Source organism: Macrosteles quadrilineatus, unplaced genomic scaffold (assembly GCF_028750875.1).
Source record: "Macrosteles quadrilineatus isolate MER2022 unplaced genomic scaffold, UCM_ALF_1.0 Scaffold_5__1_contigs__length_97177068, whole genome shotgun sequence".
Classification (NCBI taxonomy): Eukaryota; Metazoa; Arthropoda; class Insecta; order Hemiptera; family Cicadellidae; genus Macrosteles; species Macrosteles quadrilineatus.
In genome coordinates, this window is record NW_026542598.1 from 41,435,062 (window position 1) to 41,460,036 (window position 24,975).

At 34.2% G+C, this 24,975-nt stretch overlaps 1 protein-coding gene across 4 annotated transcripts in view; it reads left to right on the plus strand.

Annotated features, from left to right (window-relative positions):
* LOC128994096 (carnitine O-palmitoyltransferase 1, muscle isoform-like) overlaps window positions 1–24,975 on the plus strand; it is a 45,143-nt gene that overhangs the window by 2,337 nt on the left and 17,831 nt on the right. For all 4 annotated transcript variants that reach the window (XM_054418355.1, XM_054418352.1, XM_054418356.1 and 1 more), the window contains exons 2-6: window positions 13,619–13,777; window positions 19,787–19,917; window positions 20,802–20,911; window positions 21,768–21,934; window positions 24,250–24,371. In XM_054418355.1, coding sequence (XP_054274330.1) covers window positions 13,637–13,777; window positions 19,787–19,917; window positions 20,802–20,911; window positions 21,768–21,934; window positions 24,250–24,371 — 671 coding nt within the window. In that variant the 5' untranslated portion in view covers window positions 13,619–13,636. The remainder of the gene's footprint in view (window positions 1–13,618; window positions 13,778–19,786; window positions 19,918–20,801; window positions 20,912–21,767; window positions 21,935–24,249; window positions 24,372–24,975) is intronic.

A 24,975-nucleotide genomic window follows, 5' to 3' on the forward strand; every position in this document is an offset into this window, starting at 1 on the left:
AAGTAAAAAAAAAAAAATTAATAGCCCATACAGCCAATGTCAACTAAGGGACCTAGACAGATTAAAGTGGAATCCAAACCAAATTTTTGCCTTGTAATCGGGGTATAAGTTATCACATCCATAGTGCCAGTACATGCCCACAAAATATCTTCATTATCTGTTCTGTAGCTAACTTAAGCCTTGTTTTATTGAGGTCAGTAACTTAGCCTAAGGTATAGCCTATTTTGATTATTCTTATAATGGTCCCTCGTGCATGTTGCTAAGTATCAAGTTAGACCTAGGGCCTACATATTGTTTCACCTTAGCCCAGGGTTGCCACCCCTCCCGATTCTGCCGGGATAGTCCCGATTTTCGTAATGTAAGCCTATGAACTATAAACTGTAGGTCCCTTAGTTGCCATTAGCTGTATGGGCTATTAATTAACAGTTGTGTCTAAGGAATGTCGCCAATGTCGGCCTTAGTCATTAACAAGACTAGAAGATCGCGCCACTCATCCTACTCTCATCTCCATTCACACTTGGCTTAAAATAGGCCTACCTACTTTGTATGGTCGCCATTTAAGTTTAATGAGAAAGTATTAAAGTATGGGGTAGACTTCCGTATCTGTTGGCACAAACAACCGAATAAAAATATCGATCGATATATCAAATGAAACAATCGAATAATCAATATTTTCATTCGGTTGTTTGTGCCAACAGATACGGAAGTGTACCCAGCCTATGTTAATTCGGTGGGAGGGGGCAATGTCCCGATTTTTTTCCTAACGTAAGGTGGCAACCCTGCCTTAGCCATCTGCAAACAAAAAAATGTAGCCTACTAAGTTACCGTATCTAAAATGGTGTAACTACTTTGTACAAATAAATAACTTAAAGTAAGTTTCCTGAGGCAGGTAATCTGCTTGCAAACTGGCTTTATACATGGCTTTAGTGACACACTTGACCACAGTTTTAGTTAGACAATGCCTTTAAGTTAACTTAAATTGATGTGACATATTTTAGCGAATTTCCCTATAGGGAAGTAGCTATTACCGTAGGTCTCATTGTAAGACCTAAGCCCGGGACCGATTTACTTTTTCATTTTGGTGTCACCAGAGGCCAAAAACACCATTCGTTCAAATTTTTATATATCTAGGGTAGAAGGGGGGAATTGGGTACTAGGTTTTGTAAAATGTACTTTGTATGCTAAAACAAATTGCATCACTTTACAACTTTTACGCCTTCATTTAAAGGCTTCCAATAGACATCTTTTCACTTATTTTCAGACCTGCAAGTTGTTTTGTTCTATTAAAAATATATATATATATATTTCATACCCAATTACCCCAAAGGGGGGAATTGGGTACTACACCTATTATACATTAAAATGACCTATTAAAAATTCTGGGAAAATGGGTGTTATTAAGAAAACACAAATAAGCATTTTAAGACAAGTTTTAGTCTCTTATCATTATTTTTGACAATTTTATAAAGCGTTAAAGTTATTTTTTGAAAACTTTACAGTTTTTCAAAGATATTTCTTTGTAATAAATCCTTATAACCTAGGGTTATAAAAATTGTATTAATTGTAGCTTCTTAGACATACTTAAACATAAAACAAGTTGGATTATTCTAACTTATTACAAAAAAAAGTTATAAGAAGACAAAACTTTGAAAAACTCTTATGGTCTTCTGCCTCTAAGCCGATGTGACGGGGGAATTGGGTACTAAGCCATAATTTCTTTAAAATTCAATGCACAGAAGTCATACCAACCTAAAGCAATTCTTAACTACCCCCTAAAAGCATATTTTAACCAAAAAAACACAGATGTATTGTTATCAGGCAAAAAAAAATATAGTACCCATTTTCCCATGAGGGGGCAATTGGGTACTAACATTTTCAACCCCTAAAAAATACACTTAAAAGTCAATTTAAAAATTCCTAAACTTCAGAAAATTACTATTAGTATGTATACTTTGCTCTTATGAGGTAAAAGTAAATATTTTGCAGTAACTGAAATTTTTATATTGTTTCCAAGGTTACTCGGGCCAAGTTTGATAGGCACTTTAAAAATTGAAAAACGTAAGGGGTGAACAAATTATTTTTTAACTCGTTTCAATTTCAAGATAACAACCTAAAATAAATTTGAGGTTTATAAAACATAACTAGCTATCACTACAGATTTTTTAATTCTTTCTAATAAAAGACATGTATTTTTTAAAAAATCTCAAAAAAGTTCATACCCAATTACCCCTAATACCCAATTCCCCCATATATAGATATGTGTCCATCCGCACGATAACTTGAGTAATTTTGTCCGATTTTGATAAAATTTGGTTTGAAGGTGTAAGGCGGGAAAAACTTGAATGAGTTCGCGAACCAGCATGATCGGACTATGAGAACGGATGTTTATGGGGGGTTTTATGGGGTAAAAATAGGGTTTTCCCATTTTTGACCCTAAAAACACAAAATTTCACAATTTCTTTTTATACCTTGTAGAGCTTAAAAAAACAAATAATTTAGTATATTGAAGCGTTATTATGCGCCTAATTTTTACAGAGAAAATTCAAAAAAATTGTAATTTTAAAATTCCCATGTTATTCTTATGGAGAATAAGTCAACTGTTGTAGTTTGCTTGTTTATGAACATATTTTGATCAAATTTGGAAAATACATGAATTTCTTACTAAACCACAGTACCTTTTAACATTTTACATTTAAAAAAAACTTTTACCCTCCCTGTTGCAGCAAACCTAAGTACTCATTAAACTAATTCTGTTTAAATAGGGAATAAATGTGATATTTTTAAGGAGACATTTTAGTTTAAATCCAAACAGGCAAATGGAAATTCGCTAAGTCTGCAGGTTTGCTGCGGCGGGGGTATTTTACACATAAAAACACTCCACTAAAACAAAAGAATAATTCCATAAAGTAGGCTTAATAGGCCTAAAAAGCGTTAGCCTACTAAGTAGTCTATAAGAAATAAAATTGGTTTTTAAGAAAATCAGAGCTCCAAATAAGTTACGCAATCACTACTTTGGAAAATTTATTTTGGCCATTTTGTTTCTTTCTGAGCTTATATTTTCAACTACCGGTAGTCCTAATTTTTAGGTCGAGGTAAAATCAAACTGACATTGAAATAAAAACCAATCTCTTAAAAACAGGACTTAAAACAATTCTAGCTATGACGCTAAATCTAGGCTAAGTTACGGTATTAATAAGAATCCAAACATCTAAGATTCTAAAAAGGTTTTTGGCACAAGCTGGTCTTCAAAAGACTTATGTTTTGTACATAACCAAGTCCCTGTGAGTTTGTCATTTTTATTTGACTGATAGTTCAATCCTATAGGTTAAATTTTTCCATATTCATGGACTTTCAAACTGCTGATTTGCTTGGTGTTGGTAGGAATTAAAATACGTGTTTTAAATTCATAAATTATCTGATTTTGATAGTTTGAAGCTGAATGTCTTTGTTGGGCATGCGACTGGAAATCAGTACAGATTACTGTTTTACCAACATGAATTGTTGTTGTGTGTATTTAGGCCTATCCTACGGTAAGCTTATTTCATTTTGTGGAACTCTAATAACGGCCAAGATATGATCCATCAGAAACTAAGTTGGGACTGCCCCAACAGAATCGGGACGGGTGGCAACCCTGGTCCAGGTGGTCAGAAGAAAAGGACAAAGTAATCATTGTGTTCTAGGTTTTCGTAATTCATAATTCCAATTCTCCATCTTTGTCTTAAGTAACTTACAGGCAAAAGAATCCTCCTCCTCTAAATTAAAAGATTTGTTTAATGATATATTTCTCTACATGTTTTACATCAAACATTTTATGTTTTATAACAATCTATTTTGTTATACTGTGAGGTTGTTCTGTATACAGGGTGAATCAGACCACCTGTGCACATACTTTAATGTGCAAATACACCCGATTTGTGTTATTCACTGAACTGACACAGGTATACAAATGTTTGTACCCCACTTCTAGAATAGCTAGGGGTCTGAAATTTTTTGTGGAGGTCTGTCTCAGTCCCAAACACCCAGAAAAAAAATACACTTTATAAAACGGTTATATATATCGAAAACGGTAAGAGCTAGTAATGATTTGAAGGAATTTTAATGGTCAGGAATTATATTTTCTACAAGACATTTTCTGAGTTTTTTGAAAATCACACTCCTTCACCTTCAAAAAATGCCCTGCTTCTAAAATTTGTAAATTGTCTTGGATTTTCAAGGGGTTTTTAATTTATTAAATTACTTTTCGACATAGGCCTATATTTGTACTTTTAATGATCCCAACATTGAAAGAAAAGTGCCTAAAGTGTCCCATTTTAAAATTGTAACCCACTAAATAAATTTTAAATGGCGGATTTGCAATAGTAGTTTTTTAACACTTAGTTTTTTAACACCTGTTGGGCCAAACCGTTGTGAATGGGTGGTCTGATTCACCCTGTACACAGTTACAAAGTAGGGTATGATTTTTTTATTTTATGCCTGTACCATGTAGCCCTAGTATTAATTTCAGTTTCCGTATCTGTGTATAGAAAATAAAAGTAACTGAATGACAATGTTTTTTCTGAGGTAATATCAACCTGAGTCATACAACTGATAAAGCACTTGTCAATGAGTAACTGATAAGCTGTGCAAGTTACTGAGCAATAACTACTGTTTATGCTGCCCCATAGTGTAATATTGTTAAACAAGTTAATGTGTCTGCTAACACAATGAGCTCTATATTTTTGTTAATGTTCATGCCCAGCGGTGATTTAAATCAGGTAGCCTACATTAAGTAAACGACTGAAGTGGTATTCACCATCTAATTCTTGAAACCAAGTTTGGTTGGAGACTTTGTCGCGTTGGCTCAAGGATTGAATCACAATAAAAAAGTAATATATAATTTTCTTCCATTTTGGTGAAAACTAACATATTTCCTAAATAATCCTTTCTTCAAAATGCTCAACAGTATTAAATTGGTGCAGTGAATTGACCACATTTTTCTAGCAAGTGTTACTTCAAAGAGTCGCTCATGATAATTTTAATTTATTAAATTAATTGTACTACTATAGCATAAATATAGCCTATTAATTCTGCGTAGTCAAGAAAGTTATGACATGTTATGGGGAGTGATCTGGTCTAGTGTCGTAAACCATTTGAATCTAGCCAGAAGGTGGAAAAACAATCCCGGGCTTGAACTTGGAGGAATAAAAAAAATTTTTGAATCATACAAAACTTGGTATTGTTGTGTGGTGTTTACCAGATAATTCTTGCTATCTCAGAATGTTGACACAAGGAGTGTAACAGCCAATCAAAACATTTAATATCAATTCTGTGTCTCGTGTCGTGATGAACAATGTTTTTCTAGTAGTCTAGTGTTATGTAAAGTGTCCGTAAACTACCAAACACTGAATTTAGAATACAATAGGGTACTGTTGAAAAACATTAAACATAAGTTAAAATTAAAAATGTATTACGCTGTATACAGCTGTGGTCTAATTAATAACTTAAAATATTTGTGTTCCTATAGCAAAAATAATTATAACTTGATAAATTAACATTTAAATACTAAGCATTATCATGTCATTGAGCAATGAATCATCATCAAACCTCAGACCCTCAATTAATCATGTGTTTTTATTCACAATTGTTTTGACTTATCTCCGTTAAAAATTTTGTTTCTTAACAGAAAGTTTCTTTAATTGCAATGTTTATTTAATAACATAAGATACACACTTTTAATGTCATACAATGCTATTTTGCTACACAGATTTAATAATGTTAACATAGGTACTTCCTGTTAGGGGATTTTGTTGGTAGAGGCTCAAGAAAACGTACAATTTCCATTGTCCTATAGGTAGGCCTACAATGTGCTTGAACAGTGGTTTTATGGTAGCAGATGAACGAGTAATAATACTCAGTTACATGCAATAGTACTTAAATTATTGCTGCACAATTAACTTAACAGAGGAAGTGTTCGTCACATAAAAATAATAGGCTATATCAATTTTTTTATTCATTACAGTATTAATTTTGTTTTGTCACATTATATTTTTTACCATAAATAAATCTCAAAGTTTTCCCTTTCTGGTCAAAAGCTGTGATAATCCCAAGATCCGATCCAACTTAAGCTTATTCAAATTTTTTTTTAACCCAGAAGGCAAATACAAAGGTACATATGGACAAGTAAAAAAGCATACATGTTCAAAAATAAGCCAAAGATGAATAATTGCTGAAGCAAAACAGGTGCTTAGATTATAAAAATGGCAGTGAGAAATTTTCTGTATAAAACACCTTAAAGAAATGGAAAATAAATATGTCTAACATATTTTAGATTTATCTTTGTTGAACAGTAAACCCGGTAAATAAAATGATAAAAATACATCTATGTAATGTTTATAGAACCACAGACAAACCCATTTTCTGTAGGCCTACAACAGTACAAAGCTAAACAATGACTAAAGAGTTGTTAAAATAATCTTACAGCATTTGCAAAAAGAAAAAAAGTATTTGCAGTCAGCGATTGACGAATTTTTTGTAGTTTGTAGGTTAGGTAACAAATCCTTTCTTGTGCTTATTAAAATAAACACCGTAAATGTTGTGGTAAACATAATGCCCAGAGCTTCAAACGGCCTCCATAAACGCCATAAATGCAACCTCTGCTCTCAAAGTATTTCTTATGTAGATTGTAGACCGTGTTACACTGTGGCGTAGTTCAGTTGGCACACTGTTGTATTGCAACCTGAAGTCAGCTGATAGCAAGCATTGGCACAACGTTTGCTGTTATAACACAGAACACAGAGAAAGTCACGGGTCTACTCACACCACCATGTCTACAGTTGAAACCATTGAGGAAACCATTTTGATTAATAAAACTAGGTGTACAATGCAGTTATCTACTTGCAATATTGAGCGGAGCCAGCATATTAATTCAATGTCAATAATATATTTGGTTCGCATAAATGGAATGCCTATTTACAGATTCTAAAGTCAATGTACGTCTGGTTCACGTAGACGGATTGTCTAATTGCAGTATCGAAACTATGAGTGTTATATTTGGTACACATTAATGGAATTTCTATTTGTAGACTGCAAATAGGAATTGCAGTACATATTCAAAGTCTACATTAATGGCATGTCTTGCTCACATAAAATACTGTACAAGTTATTTACAGTATCCAAACGCAATATGGTGCATCAGCCTAATTCCGACAACCCTTATTATTGGTTATTCATTTTGTAGTAAATTATGCTCAATGCTATTAATCAGATTGTTCTCCCCTTTTCCTCTGTACGGTTTGTAGTCAGCTATTTCAGACGTTTCGTTGACTATAGGTCGGCCGCTTAGAAATCGACCTCCTCCAGCATTGGTTTAGCATTAGAGCGCAGGTCGTTTTCTAAGCGGCCGAACTATAACATAAGTTTCGACTCTTGTTTACCTTTTTATTGTTATCTCGAAAATAATGCAATGGCAACCAACTAACCCATAAGGCCCATGTTAAATTTCTAAAAGTTTAAATTGACGTAGGGAAAAATCTTGTGGTCCGATTATTACCATTTCAGATTTATACCTTCCCATGGTTGGGTACTATGACTGTGTTAAATTTCGTGCAGATCGCTTCAGCAGTTCAGGAGGAGTATTTGTAAAACAAAAGCAGGAGTGTAGTATAAGAGCTTCGCTCCGCTCAATAATCAAAATTGCACATTTATGGTAATTGTACTCAGTCCAAGCCAGCCTTAATTGTTCCGCCAACACCGTAATGAATAAATTGTGTAGGCATACTGAAAAATAATACTTGTAATCTAGTGCGAATGAATACAATACCGGTACCCTCTTGTATGAATCCCGTAAAAATAAAAGTTGTAGAAGGTAAAGTAGAACATAAGAGTTGAGATCGAACATCCAACAGCACCTTAAAATTTTCGAGTTAGTTTGAGTGGATATATCCGTTTTGGGCCCCCTGAACCCAAGAAGTGGTTCTCGAAGTGATGTCTGTCCGTGTGTGTTGTGTGTGGATGTGTACAGAGCTACAGATGACACCTGTGGTCCGATAAAATAACGGAAAAATAGAAATGTATCGAAAGTGGCCCTAACAATTTTGATAAAAATGTAGTATGATGTAGCCCTTTAAATTCTTAAAAAATGGTATAACTCCCATTCCTGTATAAAATACGGTTCAAAAGTTAATGCAATTTTTGTGATTTTACCTATTAAATATAATAAGTTACTCTCACCGCTTATTTACCCATGCCCATTGTTAACGGTTGTTGACAATCTGATGGGAGAAAGTATGTGTCCGATTGCTGATACAGTTTATTTTCTAATGGGACTTGATACGGTACATTTGGCTTATTGGTTTTACATTTCTAAAGCATATATACTCTAGATTTTAAGCCGTTTAACACCCCTGCAATCGGATGATATAATGCAAAAGGGCTTATCTTCGTTAAATTACCATTGGGAATCTAGAAGCCAATTGGGCTCAGGTTTAAATTTGGTTTTACTCAAAAAATACTTTAGGTTAAGAACTTGCATTCATTGCAAGGTTTCCGTGATTACCACCATGATCTATGTTACCACCACGAATATTGTGCGTGGTTACCGCTAATAGGATAAACGTGAAAACGTTATTGAAATACAAGACAATAAAAACACTAAATATCAATTGTGGCAGCTGTCACGTTTTTAAGTGTAAAAATTTCAATTAGGACAAAAAGTGGCAGTAGACAACAGACGATAAAGCGAGGCAATTGACCTTGGTATCAAGAGGCTAGGATAGCCTGCGTTGAAGACCGGTCTTAAATAGAAATCGGCTATTTTGGTTCTGTTTACGGTTTAATTTTATCCACACGACGTAACTTCACTACCTATCGAAGAGTATTTGATTTGTTAATGTGACAGGCTTAAAATCTTTGGGACCAATATCTTTTTTTTTATTTTGAAATTTGAATAGTTGTCGTGTACGGTAACTACGTTAATCGGTGAAAATATGCAATACGTGTAGGCCTATATAAAACACGTACGGAATACATAATCCAACCTGACCTGACCTAAGCAAAAACGCCAGAAAGCCTACATAGGCTAGTTATGTTAAGACATAACTTCACTTGCTCAAGAAATAAAACAACTACCGGTACACTACTGTTAGTAGATTAAAGGCCATTTTGACTGTAAGGAAGAATAACTTGTATTAGTCACACTACGTATTAACCCATAAAACAAAATGACACAAGCTTTTTCTTTGAGTTAATATGGAAAATTTGTTTTTCAATCTTGTATTTTTTTAAATTGGATTTGTGCATATGAGTTTACGATTAAGTTGTAGAAAACTATACAATCCAATCAAAACCAACATTGAATTTCGTTTCTCTCTTAATTGTTTCAATAAATATGTCTTTCCTGAACAAAAATGTACTTGGACAGAAATAATTGGGTATTCTAAGCATTGAAATGGTGGAAGCCGGCTGGGCGGCAATTGAGGAAACAAAACGTCATTGAAAGAGAAGGAAATGAGCCGGTTTGTGAGAACCACCTTCGTCCTTGTAACGTGGCTCGCGATTTAATACGAGGAGATTCGATTTGACAGTGTTTACATTGAATTGACCTTGAAACGGCGTCGTGACGTAATGAATTGCAACGTCAAGATTCCTCTCTGTCTCTGTGTCTCTCCCTCTCTCTAGTCTCTCTCTTCCTTCGCATAGAGTACGGGGACTGATAAGTGGTAATTTTATCCCGACGTGGGATATTTTGTTTCGGAACGGGATAAAATGGGATTAGAAATGATTCAATGCACAAAAATAAGGCTTGGGTTTCTTATCTTGTAAATTTGTAATATCTGATTAAATACTTCGGATTTTTAAAGTTGGGAAGGTTTTTACATCGGAATGTGCGGTAATGGGATTATTTTAGATTGTGATTGGGATAAAAACTATTTTTTTACCAGCGAGGGATTTTTTCTTGAGTGGTCAGTCTCAGCCACTGAGGAAGAAATCAAATGTTCAGAGAATGTGAAAGTGAGCTGGCGCTCGAATATTTCAACTTCGTTCTATTAGTGGACCCACTTTCACTTCCATACATTAATAAGTCGTTAACAAATGATTTTCAAGCACATTCTTTGTACTGTAAAATAAATGTATAGAATATGTTTGTAAACGTTTTTCCTTAGTAAACTTTAGTTCTCGGCTCAGTTAATTTCATTATTGGGGGGCTTGAAATTTATAAACGTCTGTGTTAGAGGGGATGAGTTGTATCCCAAAATACTTTTGTTGACTTGTGTTTAGTTACACATTAATAATCTTATACAATTCAAATTGTTTTGAAAATAAAACACTAATTTCAAAACGATGGCCTTACAAAAACACTTAGGGTTTTTATGCAATACTTTCCCTCCCACCTTTCTTTATGGACATCATTTACTGTCCGAATAATTTTATTTAATTTAGATTGCTGGGTTATGTCTTATTAAATCTGACGACTTTTTTTATTTCCTTTTGTATGCTTTTGAATTTAAACAAAGCAACATTTTTTGTGTAGAAAGTAACGAACCTAATGCTGTAAGTCCACATCCGGCTATACTAAATAAGTGGATTAGTTGTAACATTTCTCTTACAATATATGTATACTCTTTGAAAAAAAAAACAAAACGATCACAGGAAGTGGTGTCAATGCCAACACAGGTGGTGTTCATGTTCGTCAGTCCAATCAAATTTGATTAGCTGAACTGTTAATTAACACTGTCTTATCTGAAGGGGGACATGGTACATTAACTGTGTACAAGGTCTCTCTTTTGTAGTACCGTAATTGTATTTATTTAATTAAAAAGGCAATTGTTACTTCAACTGTAAGGGGATTGTTCTGACATACTAAACAATACAGTACCGCTTCAGCTTGTAAGATATAAAAATGATGTTGTTGTTGTTGATTGATGTTGACGAATGATGTTGAATGGCTATTGATTTTGACTCCTCACTAGTCACTCTGGACATCATGAGGCCCAATTGTAGAATATTTACCATTTTCTAAATTATTACAGTACCCAAAGATATTGACTGGTTTTTTTATCCATGTGATTATACTTGTAATAAATAATGCATTTCACCCTTTCAAAACTGTGGGGTGTTTTTTACCCCCCCCCCATTTGGCCTTTGTAACTATTTTACAACATATTCTGCCACCACAGCTATTTAGCAAATAATTTACCAACATAATTATTTGATAACAAATTATTGCTCTCCTAGCCCCTTTTAAAAATATTTTCTATATCTATATATTTAATACACAGTTGTAACACTGTTTTCTCAGTAATTACTGGACCGATCTACAAGATTTATGTCTCAAATTAAAGGGGATAGTGTGTAGATTTGCCGAACTTCCTTAGAATTTACGTTTTTTCTATGGGCTACGACCTACAGCCCTTTAAAGGTCGAGTCAATACAATTCTTATTGAAGAATATAATACACAGTTTATAAATTATTCGTCAGCTGTTTAATGTTTGTCAGACATTTGTTATTATTTTTATAACCTCACTTTCAGTATGCAATTATTAAACTTGGAGTTTCTGTTTATAAACACACGATTTTGATCAAGGAAAGTGTATTTGTTAACTTATTTTTGAAATGTTTTAGTTTTCCTGCAAAGTGATCTGAAGGAAAGTGGTAATTGAGTTTAAGTTTGAGTATGGAATGTGAAATAATACCCATAGTAGGGGACGGAAACTTATTGTTTTGATCAATATAATTTATTCTCTATAGGCACCAGAACAATCATAGGGAAATCCGCTTGCAAGTTGAACAGATAATTGCTAATGATTGGTAAACATACAAACATTTTATCGTAAGTGATTAATCTTACTCAAGATCAGTGTTCGACGTCCAAATTTTACCTTCTCGAGATGGCGAGTACGCTGGAATATTTGGAACTACAATTTATCAGTGAACCTAACTATATTTTATCGAGTAGGCCTACACAGGGAAGTTGCTTGAGAAACTGTGACTTACGATTTCGGTTCTGGCGAAGAAGTATCTGACTTGATGTTTAATGGCAATGTTGACTCGGGTCATTATAGCGTTATAAAACTTTATCATTAACCCCATGATGTGAAAAGTACAAAAAAAAGAAGAAAAGGTAGGCTAATCATTAAACGGGCGCAAAGATACATACAGAACGAAAAAACATGTAGAGAACCATCGAACTAAAAAGGTAAAGAGCAGTGATGGTGTTAAATGTGCTCTGGAAGTCACTTAAAAAAAATACCAATTTTTATGAATTGGGGTCGTTAGATTGGATTTGTCGTAATCATTAACCGGGCGTAAAGAGACATACAGAACGAAAAAAAAACATGTAGAGAACCATCGAACTAAAAAGGTAAAGAGCAGTGATGGTGTTAAATGTGCTCTGGAAGTCCCTTCTAAAAAATACAAATTTTTTTTTAATTGGGGTTGTTTGATTGGATTTGTCAGTACTGCAAATCTATGAATTTTGAGTCAGAACAGACTAACTGGGACACAAATATTTTTTCCTTATATTGTCACAAGGGGAAGGTAAAATGAACTCCTTATCAACATTTTGAGTTTATGGAAAATCTTATCAACAGCGACTATAAAAAACTATTAAGGGTCAAAAGAGACAAAAAACTATTTGAGTAAAATATAATACAAATCTGCATTTGAAATGGCCAGTTCTAAGTCTCACTTGAATCAACATCTTTCTGGTAGTGGTAGTCTACATAGTTTTAAAATCCATTACTCCTTTTCCATCAAATTGGACCGTTAATACCCTCTAACATTGAACAAAGTATGCCCAACTTTATATATATGACGTAAACACAGCTTTTACTCACAGTATGGGTCAAAGATTCGTGAAATGCGACCAACTGCTGATGCGTGATTTACATGTAGGCTAAGTGACTATCTTTATTCCATACAACAAATGTAATGAAAAAAAACGACGAATATAGGAATATACTTGAGCAAATTATCTAAATATCATAAATAGCTGCTTATTAGGTTATCAGCATTGCCCAGTTCGTATACTATTTATTTTTCAAATGAAACTCGAATTAATATAAAACATTCATTTGGTTAAAATAATATATCGGTTTGATTAACATAAAATAGTTTATACAGGCAAACTATCAGTTCTATTTCATGTAAAAAATTAAACAACCCCTAAATAAAATACAAAGATAAACAGTATTTGTTAATTATTATTTCTTTTATTGCTGACAATATTCCCGTGGCGGAGCACGGGCGGTTAACTAGTTGTATTTACTTAAATCATCAATCTTATTTTTGTTCAAAGTAAACGTTTCAACCTTTAGGCCACTGCAAGCTCCTTGTCATTTTAACTGTATCTTGGCTGCGTTGGTTGGTCGTAACATAATTATTGTTACGTACAGACATAATATTAACTAACCAAAACATCCAAGATACAGCCTAGCGTATGAAGGAGCTAATGATGGTCTAAATTGAAACTTAATATTAGAAAAAAATAGGACCGAAAACGTAAGTATAGGCAATATTTGATCGTTCGACCCATGCCATGAATCATAAGTCGTGATTAGTTTCTACACTCGCTATTACAATGTATTGATGTTATTACCGTTTGAAGTAGTGCAGATGTTTTGATTATTGTGTGTGTTGTAGGTGGAGTGATCAACAGCCATGGCAGAAGCTCACTCAGCCGTAGCCTTCTCCTTCTCCATAACTCACGAGGGCTGGGACGTCAATGTAGACAGGGAGGTGCTCCATCTGGTGTGGGACTCTGGTGTCAGGTCGTGGAAGAAGCGGCTCGCTAGGTTCAAGGTAAGCCTAGATATGTGTTAAGTAAGACAAGATATCGCAGGGTTTCAGTGGATGATGAGCCAATGTGCCAGTGGGGTTGTTGTAGAACTTTGTCCTCTTCGCTTTTTGGTAGGTTAGGAGCTTGAAAGGCACTGAGTGTGTTACAAACAACGTTTAGTATGAATTAGTGACTTGTCACAGCTGTTGATGAAGTTAACGTTGGTTTTGAGGTTAGATTAGTGATGATTGTTTCTTATTAGCGTTGTGTGGTTAATGAAGTAAGGTTGTAATTGTTGGAGCGTCTCTAAGATGACATGGTTGATGCGGTTGAGGAAGTCTGTGAGGGATTGTATGGAGTGAACATAGACATTACTTTTCTTGGTACAAGGAGGGAGGTGGGATGCTAATCGTAAAACACATTTCAGTAGCTTCTAGGCTAAAGATGTGATGAACGGGGATTTCAAGATGAGTGGGTGAGCGTAGGTAAGGATGGGACGGGTTCTAGAGATATATAGTCTGACTGAGTTGAAATGGAAGAAAGAATACTACGGCTGTTAAGGACCCTGAGGACATGTATAGTTCGGCCGCTTAGAAAACGACCTGCGCGCTAATGCTAAACCAATGCTGGAGGAGGTCGTTTTCTAAGCGGCCGACCTATAGTAGTTTAGCTTGTTTCTTGGAGTCTCGGAGGTGGGGTCATAGGAGAATTTGAAGTCGAGTTTCACCGAAAATTAGGTGCTAATCTTTTTCAATGAATTATCATTTCTAATAATTTTCTTAATTTCCAATTCATGCTTGAGCGTTATTGTGAATTTTTGTTTAGATTGTAAATGTATGCTTTAGAATTAATTTTTGATTATTGCTGTCCTGAAATTAGAAATCCACATTCTGAAAGTTGCTGGAATTATACCAAATTTTAATCCATTCTACACAGACTATTGGGAACCTAAGATAAACTTTTAATTTTGTCTGTTTTGAGGGAAATATTTACATATTTTAAGACTATTATGGCAACCTTTAAAAGTTCTAGATTTTTCCCAAGGAAATGTTATGTCAGATTATGATCAGTATATTGACTACAATAGATTTAGTTCTAGAATTATGACCTTAGAATGGCGTTTGAACCACTGACTGCCTATTTTAAAACCCTATGTATATTTGAATGTTGACTTGAGCATTTAGTCTAATAGGCCTAGGTTCAAATTTTATTTCTGTTGTCAATGATTTCCACCCAATAATTTAACAATCCAACATCAGCGTTTTATTATTAAATTCAAAAAGCAGCAAATCTCGAGTCTTTAAATCTTTATCAGTTAAGCAAATCCCATTATTTTATTTGTTCAATAATACATGATGATATAGTTTAGCAGGATGATCAGCCAGATTCTGGTCCTTGGGGTAATTGAGGAAAATACCACATCTGGACGGATGTCTAGAACTCTTGGTTCCTAATGATCATTTAGAATATTACAGGGAAATTCGTTGGTGTTAGTTTAAGTATTCTGCTTATGGTCTGAGTGTAGTTGTACCTTGTGATTGTGATATATTACTGAAACTATGGTGGTTCGTTTGATTGTTTCTTAAGTCTTAAAAATAAGTTTGATTTGGTATTTTAATAGTTTGAAATAAATTAAATCTAATCTTTGATTACATAAGCTTTCAAATCCTTCTTGATTATTTAAAAATACAAATAGTAACAGAAAAGAAATATTCACAGTTATTTGTTCGGGTTGTAAAATGCAACAGGGAAGCCAATTTTTGATAGAATATAGAATATTTGTAAAATTGTAATGTAAAAAAATATAAAAAAACAACACCTTTCTAAAGTCAAAAAAGTAAATATACTCATGAACACCTAAATTCCCTCCCAGATAAAAAAGTAGTTTTAATAGTTTTGCTGTTTATAACCTAAATACTTACATACTTAAAAATTTGTAGTAAAACTTGTAATTTATTTCAGCACATATTTATACGGAGGCATTGCTAAACTCAAAAGCAGTTTTACAAATTGAGAGACTTGGTTATATCATTATTTATCGTTAAAGATAACCTTTAAGCAAATTAGCCTGGTTTAAATTGACCAGTGAATTGATAGTAGTAATTGTTTTAGGAAGTTGTAGTTTTTCTTTCTTCATTCAATCATAACTTAAGTTTTTGTTTGAATGATAAGATTTCTTGTGTTTAATTTTCTTAACTATGTCAATGGTCAACACTGTTGTTTTGAAATTAAATGATAGAAGTTATTCAATTGACAACTTGAAATGCGTTTAAATGAAATTATGGTTTTGTATATCCTGTTGTATTGATATTTTTTTTCGGTATAGGCTACTACATTTTAAAATTTATGTTGAAATATACTTTGCTATAGCCCTCGCCACCCGAACTTTAAGCAGCCTAAACTGACCTGCAGGGCCATTACCGGCTGGTCTCGCACGACGCTTTTACAACCTGATTAAGGACGCTTCTGTGGACACCCTAGTTCAATATTAACATTAGTAAAATTATAATCAGATTTTTTAATTTACTCGTTTACATTAATAACTTAAATTTAACAAACATTTCTGTTTTTGTCCCATCCAAAACGGGGCAATTTTTTTGTTTTTGTGCTATAAACAAAATACCAAGTAACTTAAGTATTAATCGCAAACAATGTCCGTTTTAGATGGGACAGAAACAGAAATGTTTTTTAAATCAATGTTATTAACGTAAACGAGTAAATTAATACATCAGATTAGAATTTTATTAATGTTAATACGGTAAGAACTATGGAGTTCACAGAAGCGTCTCTAATAAGGTTATAAAAGGGTCGTGCGGGAGCAGCCGGTACCTGCAGTTCAGTTTGGGCTGCTTCAAGTTAGGGTGGTGAGAACAATAGCATCCATGATGTAAGCAGATACATAAACATTACATAACAAATCTTTATACAAAATTAATTATCATTATAATATAAATGCTATTCCAGCCACTTAACGTAATTTGTGTAAACATTATTGCTTGAAAACTTGACAAAATCAGCAGATAGTTTAGTATTCAACAGATTAAAATTAAAACAAAAATCACCATGAATCATGTAGTATATTTTACCAAAGTTATCAATGAACTGCTCTTTAAACATCAACTAGTTATCCACCTAATTTATTTACAATTCTTTATCTAACTTTTTTATCCATTCGAGATTGTAGACCATTATTTAGTGTTCCAATATTTTCTAGTAGTTCAGATTCGTAACTCCCGTGTATAACTTAGCATTTGGAATCAATCAATTGAAGAACCGTTGCTGGGTCTACGTGTCATGATTACAATACAAATGACGTTTAGGGGTTTGTAGTGCTCATAGGATATGGGCAACCTCCAGGGTCAAACATTCATTTACATATTGTTGGAGCACATTCAGCTGTATTCCTTGTCTGTGTGATCAAGAAACATGTATTGTTTTGTGAATTTTCAGGAGTTTTTCAGAAACAGTGATTTTAAGGATCTGTTCATCTCACCAATTCAGACGAAATTCGGGGTATGATTTGTAATTTATTGTATTTTTTGTACTGGTCATTCTAATTGTAAGACAAGCACTTTGGTAGTGTTACATTTTAATTACATGTTTTTTAGCCATAAGGTTTAAGGAATGCTGAACTCAGTTCGTTGTCTACCATGTTATCCATATGGAAAATAAGTTAAATGCTGTAGCCTATATTTATTATTTATAGACACCTCTTCAAATTTGATAAGCATTTACTAATTCCACTTCAATATTTTATGGGACCATATTTTTTAACCTCTATATAGTGTGAATTTAAGTGTAAAGTTTCTTTTTCTATGAATCATTACGCCACTAGGAGCATATTTTAACCCAAATATGAGTGAAGGATGAGTGTAGGATAAGTGGCACGATCTTGTAGTCTTGTTAGTGACTAAGGCCGACATGTTCCTTAGACACAACTGTTAATTAATAGCCCATACAACGAATGACAACTACAGGACCTACAGTTTATAGTGGAATCCGAACCACATTTTTGCCTTGTAATTAACGAATTGATCTAATTATTAGGGTAGCACTGCGGATAGTCGTAGTACTCACTAGTGCGGACGTTAATCCACACCAGGGAGTATCACATCAACAGTGCATGCCTATAAATATCCACAATTCATGACCTCCTAGTAGCTGGATTACAGGACGACGCCACCGCCCATTGGTCCCATTGGTCATTGGTGAAATAGTTCAGAGAGAAAAAAAAAAAACAGCTGGTGCTAATGCAGGGTGTTTAGCGGTCATAAAAATCATGAAAAAGTCACTGATTTTACTAAGGGGTTACGGAAGACATTGAAAAGAAACCGTTTATAAGTTTAAGGTACCAAAAGTCACGGGAAAATCAGGTCTAACCTAAATAAAGTTCTCCAGACTTTTGTTTTTGCCATGCTTACTGCAGACAATGATTTAGTTCCCATTGCAGAATCAGTGAGAGCGAACTTATTTTGGATGCAGGCAACCTGCTCAAATCATTACAGCACAAAATATTGCATGCTTGAATATCTCATGTTCAAGTCACTGAAAAGTATTGTCTCATTCGTAGCAAAAGTCGTTTTAACATTGTAATCCTGTCCTAAAGTCGCTGAAAATTTTGAACAACTGGTTTAAACATCCTGTTATGTTAACAAAGGTTTTGTTATTTTCAGGCAAATCATGTTTGATTATATGAATTGTTGTTGACCTTGTTGCATGGTTCAATTACCTTACACAATAACTTGTTAAAATTTGATGATAAGTGTTTTTTTCTCGATGACTTAAATAAGCATTAAGTTTATTGTTGTTGAAAATTTTATCGTTAGGTAATTGTTTGTTTATCACAAAATGATTAATAGAAGTCATTGATAAATAGGGAAAGAAAGTTGTTTGCCTGATAACTATAGGGCAAAGTCACAGTTTGATTAAGTTGAAAGTTAGGTAGCCCTGGTGTATATACTAATCTCTGTCATTTGTTATATGAGAACAGACTGTCAAGTTTCAGAAATATTATCTCTGGGTTTTGCCAAGGTTTAATTTTTTTTCAATTTATCATCGAGCTTGTCAACTAATTAAGTTTTTAAAATATAGTTTAGTAGACTAATCTAAAACGAATCACCTGGCATTATATAGCCACTAGTGGCATAAAATATGGCGCTAGGTAGTTAGTTCTGAATTTATATTGTGTTCTCATAGTCATTGCCAGGGTCAGCCATGAAATTATAACAGCTGTTTGTGTTGTTCTGAATTCAGAAATCACCACAATTTATGACTTGGCCAATTCTTGTACACGGCAGATTAAATAATTTGTCAACCTGTCGGACTCCTTTGTTAATTATATTGTTGTTGAAATTGTAGTTTGAAATAATAAGTTTATTTCCAAAATTCCAAAATGAAGAAATAACAAAAAAATTATTTTAGAAGAAATAGCAATTAAGTAGCAATTGAAACTAATACAAGTTTACCAATACAAGTCCATCACTAGAAATGCTACTGAATTTAACACTCCTCTCTAAAAATAATTACCCTAACCATCCTATATACATAATAATAAATAGTATGTCGGCTGTGGCTAAGAATATAGTTGACCCAGAATGTTTGAAAATTATTGGAACATTAATAATTTGAGGCCTAATTAGAGGAAATTGCCTACACAAAGTCTTGTTTGTTTTGAGGTTTTTAATTGGTATTTACCATGTTTCTGGTAAAATAATGTACGAGATTTTAAGCTGGATTCAATTTCTTAGCTTTAGATATTCTTTTTTTTTTACTTTTTTTGTTGCTACATGTGTTTATAACCTGTCTCTGGAAAAGGTTGTAAATCTGAGAAAAATGTTCTGCACAGTTCATAAAACACAATTGTAAGTTTTTTTTTCAAATAAAGTCAATTTATGTCTTTTTCTGAACTATTTGGAACAGATTTGGTGCAAACCGAATGAACATTGTTGTATTCAAACTGTGATGGAACTTCACTTCAGTCTTGTAATACAATGTTTGTTTTATCTAATGCAGAGTTAATGTTTGTGTTGCAGAACAACATAAAGAATGGCATTTTCCCGGCACCTCTACAGAGTCTATGGGCCACCATGGTGCTGGTGGCAGGGCTGCACTTTGCTGGCGTCAAACTACCCATGTACAACTACATACTGTCATTATTGCCTGAGTAAGTATACGTTAACTGACTCGTCTCCGTACTGCCAAAGCATAAATTCATTCGATTTCAGTCTATATGTGGAAAGATGTTTTGCATAAATATTATTGGGTAGAGTTAGTGTTTGACCAATTGAATCGGCAAACGACTGTTCCAATGGGGAGTTCCGTCTAGTTACACTGCTGGCAATGATTTTGTTTTGTGTGGTTGTCAATACCGTCTTTTGCAACATACGCTAATTAGAACTGGGGTTTCTCCTGCATTTTTCTTATCTCCTGTGTTCCTGGGTAGAGTATCTTTGTGCTACTTGATCATTAGACCCTTTGACAAGGAACCTTGTACCAAATGTAGAATCATCAGAAACTACTTGTAAAACCATGCTGATCAGGCTGGAATAACAAATTGTTGGGACTGACCCTCAATTATCCGTTACTATTTGATTTTACGACCAATGTTCACTTGAAGGAAGACCATGAACCCGCCATACGCTTTTTCATAATATTAGTACATAATGAATACATCATTGTTGCATACCTACGTGGCCACTCAAACCCCAAAAGGTTGTTAGCCTCCCCAACAGCTCCTGCCATCCATCTCATTAAATTTATGTTCATTACTGTATTTTTGTTAAAATTCTATGCAGTTGGTTTAAAAGATCCTCATTATTGGTTATTTTTATTTGTAAATGAGTAATCTGTCCGATAACTTTGATTTGTAATCCACCTGGTTCGATTCCAGTCATGAGTGCTAAGTATATTTACTGTATAACCATCACAAAACATTACAAAGAATATCTACAGTGCAATGTAGAAACTAAGTAAACAGTCGGATTTCAATAAATCTAATTGTATCTACTGGATTTACTGCAATCACTTGATTCGTAATTTGTTTTCCAGAGATAACCTAAATTACCAGGTGGCGGCGTGTATGATTCTGTCGCTGGTCGTTTGGTTGGGAATCATTTACGCAATAAGATATCTCCTCAAGTTTCTGCTAATGTACAAAGGTAATATACTTGTATTAAAGAAAAAGTTTTGTAATATGATTGTCAGTAACTTATTATACAACTTCTAACGTTTATTTGCATACTATATAAATTTAATCTGATCAGAACCACATTACTGCAGTGGCCAGTGAAAACAACTTTGGCCTACCTAAATTAAAATGGTTGAAAATATTCTAAAGAAAGTAGATGTTTAAATAAAGATGACAGTTTCAACATTGTATCCTTAAACAATGTGGAAAACTTGATATAAAAGGCAAAAGGAATACTAGAAGCAAGTTTTTAATAACCTTGTGTTAAAATAGCCATCATTATGATAACTAGAAAAAGAAGGTATCAACTGTTTGTCAAAAATTACAGTCACATATTTGGTCCAGTTTAACTGTGGAACATCAGTCTTATTATGAAAAAATGGCTAGCTAATCACAAATAAGTATTTAAGCTGACTATCATTGCATTTTGTAAAACGATGGGGTTTTAGGACCTCTTATGGTTGCCAATAGATAAACAGTATTAGCTTTAGTAATCATAAAAGTTGTGTAATGGGTACCTGTACCTATCACAATGTTGTGATGACTATAATCTGTGATTGTGGGGACATCACCTGTAATAGTGAAAAAATCAGGAACAATATCGTGAACATCTCCCATGGTCTTAGAGATTTCATCATCATCAGTCATGACTCGGTGAAATTGTTGACGGTTGGTACAAGTCGTGTCTTGAGGAAATCCTAAAATAAATGTAATCTTCGAGGATCAGGAGTTTTTATAGTTTTGGGACCCATTTAATGCTAGTGATAACACTAAGCTATGTCGGGACATGTCTCAATCAAATTAAACTGTATATGTATGTGTACCAGGATGGATGTATGAAGAGAGAGGCAAGGACCGGACCATCTCACTCAAGACCAAGATGTGGCTGATGGGGGTCAAACTGTTGTCTGGGGCGAGCAAGCCTATGTTATACAGCTATCAGGGATCTCTGCCTCGGCTACCTCTACCCTCTGTAAAGGACACAATGCATCGGGTCAGTACAATACTTAGTACAACAATGGTACCGCTAAGACCTGTAAAATCTTCTTCGACAATTCAAAACTCCAGTTTCTTTGGATATCCTGTATGTAAATTGAAGATAATGCAATGCCAGTGTTATTTATGATCTAATGTAAACCCTGGTGGAGAATTGGAACTTGGTAGCTTCAATAGTTAAGACTGTCTTATACCATTTGGACCTGCTTGTAAAGATCGGGATCGTGTGTCCCACATATCTAACAATCAGTGCGCTTAACAGTCTACCATAACCACAAATCTATCTGAAGTAATGTATTTTTGTATCAAGTTATGGCTATGTTTTTCAATGTTGGGGTTTTTTTAGCAAATTTACCACATATGGAATAAGCAATTTTGGTTTGTTTTTGTGTGTTTTCTGCGCCCATGGCATTTTAAAAGATTTTTAAGGGAACGGTCCAAACTCTGGTCTTTTTACCATCTAGCGTTGACCTTAAATATTTGACAGCACAAATTTGGGTCTGGAAAGATCTCGCTTGCAATTAAACCAGTGGCCTTCAGATTTGATAGGGAGCACTATAACCACTAGGCTACCTAGGCAATGAATTCATTTTAAATTGTACTATAGTAAGGCTTGTCCTACATGATTGAAATTAGAAAAGTAGTAGAAACTTAAGTTGTTATAAATTTTGTAATGTGCATTTATTACATCCAATGTTATCATTTCTTTAATCCCTGATCTCAGATCTATCGTTATTATCTCCCACCTATTGTCTCGCTGTGTATTGTGTTGTGTGTTGTGTTGCTGTGTCTATTGTGTGTGTGTGTATGTAGTGTATCGCTCTTGTGTGTTGTCTATGTGTGTGTGTGTGTCGTCTCGCTGTGTGTCTCTAATCAAATCAAATCCCTAAAAATTCAATAAATTACCAATAGGGTTTTGTATAAACATTTATGGAATAGATCCAGTGGCGTACCGACGGGGGGGGGGGGGGGGGGGGGTCCGCCCCATGCCCACACCAACAGAGGCCCCCAAATCAGTCCCGTATCCCCATAACTTCGAACACGGCCATTGCCGAGGGCCTCTTGGCCTAGGAAGGGGCCTTACTTGGGTCTCAAAAATTGGAAAATACATTTTGCTGTTGAATTCTTACAATCACCGGAAGCGTCTGCAAAGATTGCTTGATCGAAAATCACGACTCCCAGCGATCGCGGGTGACGATAATAAGGTATCGCAACCGCAAAAGATGTTCCGTGTTCACGATTTTGCCGTGATTGCGGGGGACGATAATGTTGTCCACACGTTCGCCGGAGATGTTTACGATTTCGGCATGTAGGATATATCCCTGCGTCCGCGAAAGATGTTCACTATTCCACCGTAAACATAGGACATGTTTACGATTGCTCCGCGGTCTCGGAGATAAGCCGCGCGACTGTGGTAGACGGAGATTACGGCCCTACAAACACGGATGCTCACGATTTCGTCTTCACCGAGGACAATATCGTTCTTTTTTGCCCCGATCACAGAAGTGGTTTAGACCAATTATAGTAAAATATGATGTATAATATAAGGAAAGGGTAATATAATTATAGAATGTATTTTATACAAAAATAGTAGGCCTATCTCCTAAATAAAAAAAATGAAAGAAGTGTCAGAAAAAACCCTGATTTGTGTTACTTCTTGGAGTGCTCGTGCTTATTTTGAATCTCCAACTCATAAAAACTGAAAATGTTAAAAACTTAAAGGAAAATTTAATTTAGCATCATTCAATTTTTTGCAAATACAAAAATAGATTACATTTAAAATAGTTGAAGTAAGCTCATTTAATCAGTGATACAAAATACATTAAAAGCGTATATTTCTTTTTAGTTCTAATCACTGTTTAGGGTTACTTTTTTAATAAACACCATGGTACCCTGTATAAAATAATTTTAAACATAAAATGATTTTAAACAGGGTAGGCCTACTATGGTATTTATTATTTCACTTGTTTAAATATGTATGTAAAAAAGGCCCTCTCATCTAAGCCGCCCCAGGATGACAGTACGCCACTGAATAGATCTTATCAATAAATTTTCTTCAATAATCTTTCACAGTAACCATGAACGAAAGTACTTTTAACTGAGATAATTGAATAGACCATGAGAATAAACGAAACAATCTAGGCATTATCATTGGTATTGATTAAGGCAATTGTGCTAGAGAATGTAGGTAATTGTGCTTACACTTGTCACAATCATTTTGGTCCATCTGAATTGATAATCATATTCGACATTGTAAAAGAGACATGATTTAAAACCGTGACTAAAATTCGTAATTAGAAAACTGATTTGCAGTATCTGCGGAGCGTCCGACCGTTGCTGGACGATGCTCAGTACTCCAGGATGGAGAAATTGGCAAACGAGTTTGAGAATGGGATTGCTGTGAAACTACAACGATATCTCATGCTGAAATCATGGTATGTTTATTTATTTATTTATTTATTTATTTATTTGAAACAAATTGAAACACACATTTTTACATATCATTTTTCACCATGCTGCAAAAGCCTGACATGGCTTGTCTGCAGCTCATTAAACTAAAGGAAATCAAGTCCAAACTCTTATCACTTCCATCAGTCAGTGTGTGTGTCCTCCTTATCTCTCTAGCCTGTTATCACAAACATCTTGAAGTCCCAAAACTCTTTACAATAAAACAAAAACCCTAATATGATTTAAAAAAATTGAAATTCTTGACAAACACAATAATTTAAAAGCTGAATAACATTTTTTTTTTTTTTTTTTTTTGTATTTATGCAGTATAAATAAACTCTATTTAGTCGAAGACATGTGTTATGTGTATGTGTATGTGACATGTGTATGTGTTTGATTACCTATGTCTTAATTATATCGTGTTCGTGTACACCTATTTGTATAGCTGTAAGAAAAATGTATTGGGAATTAAATTGAAGCAAACTGCTCACATTTTGTTTGAGATAAGTTTGCAGTGTACATTTTAAAATACAAGGTGTGCAAAACTAAACAGGAGGATTTACTGTTTGCCTTGATGAAAACAGCTGTTAA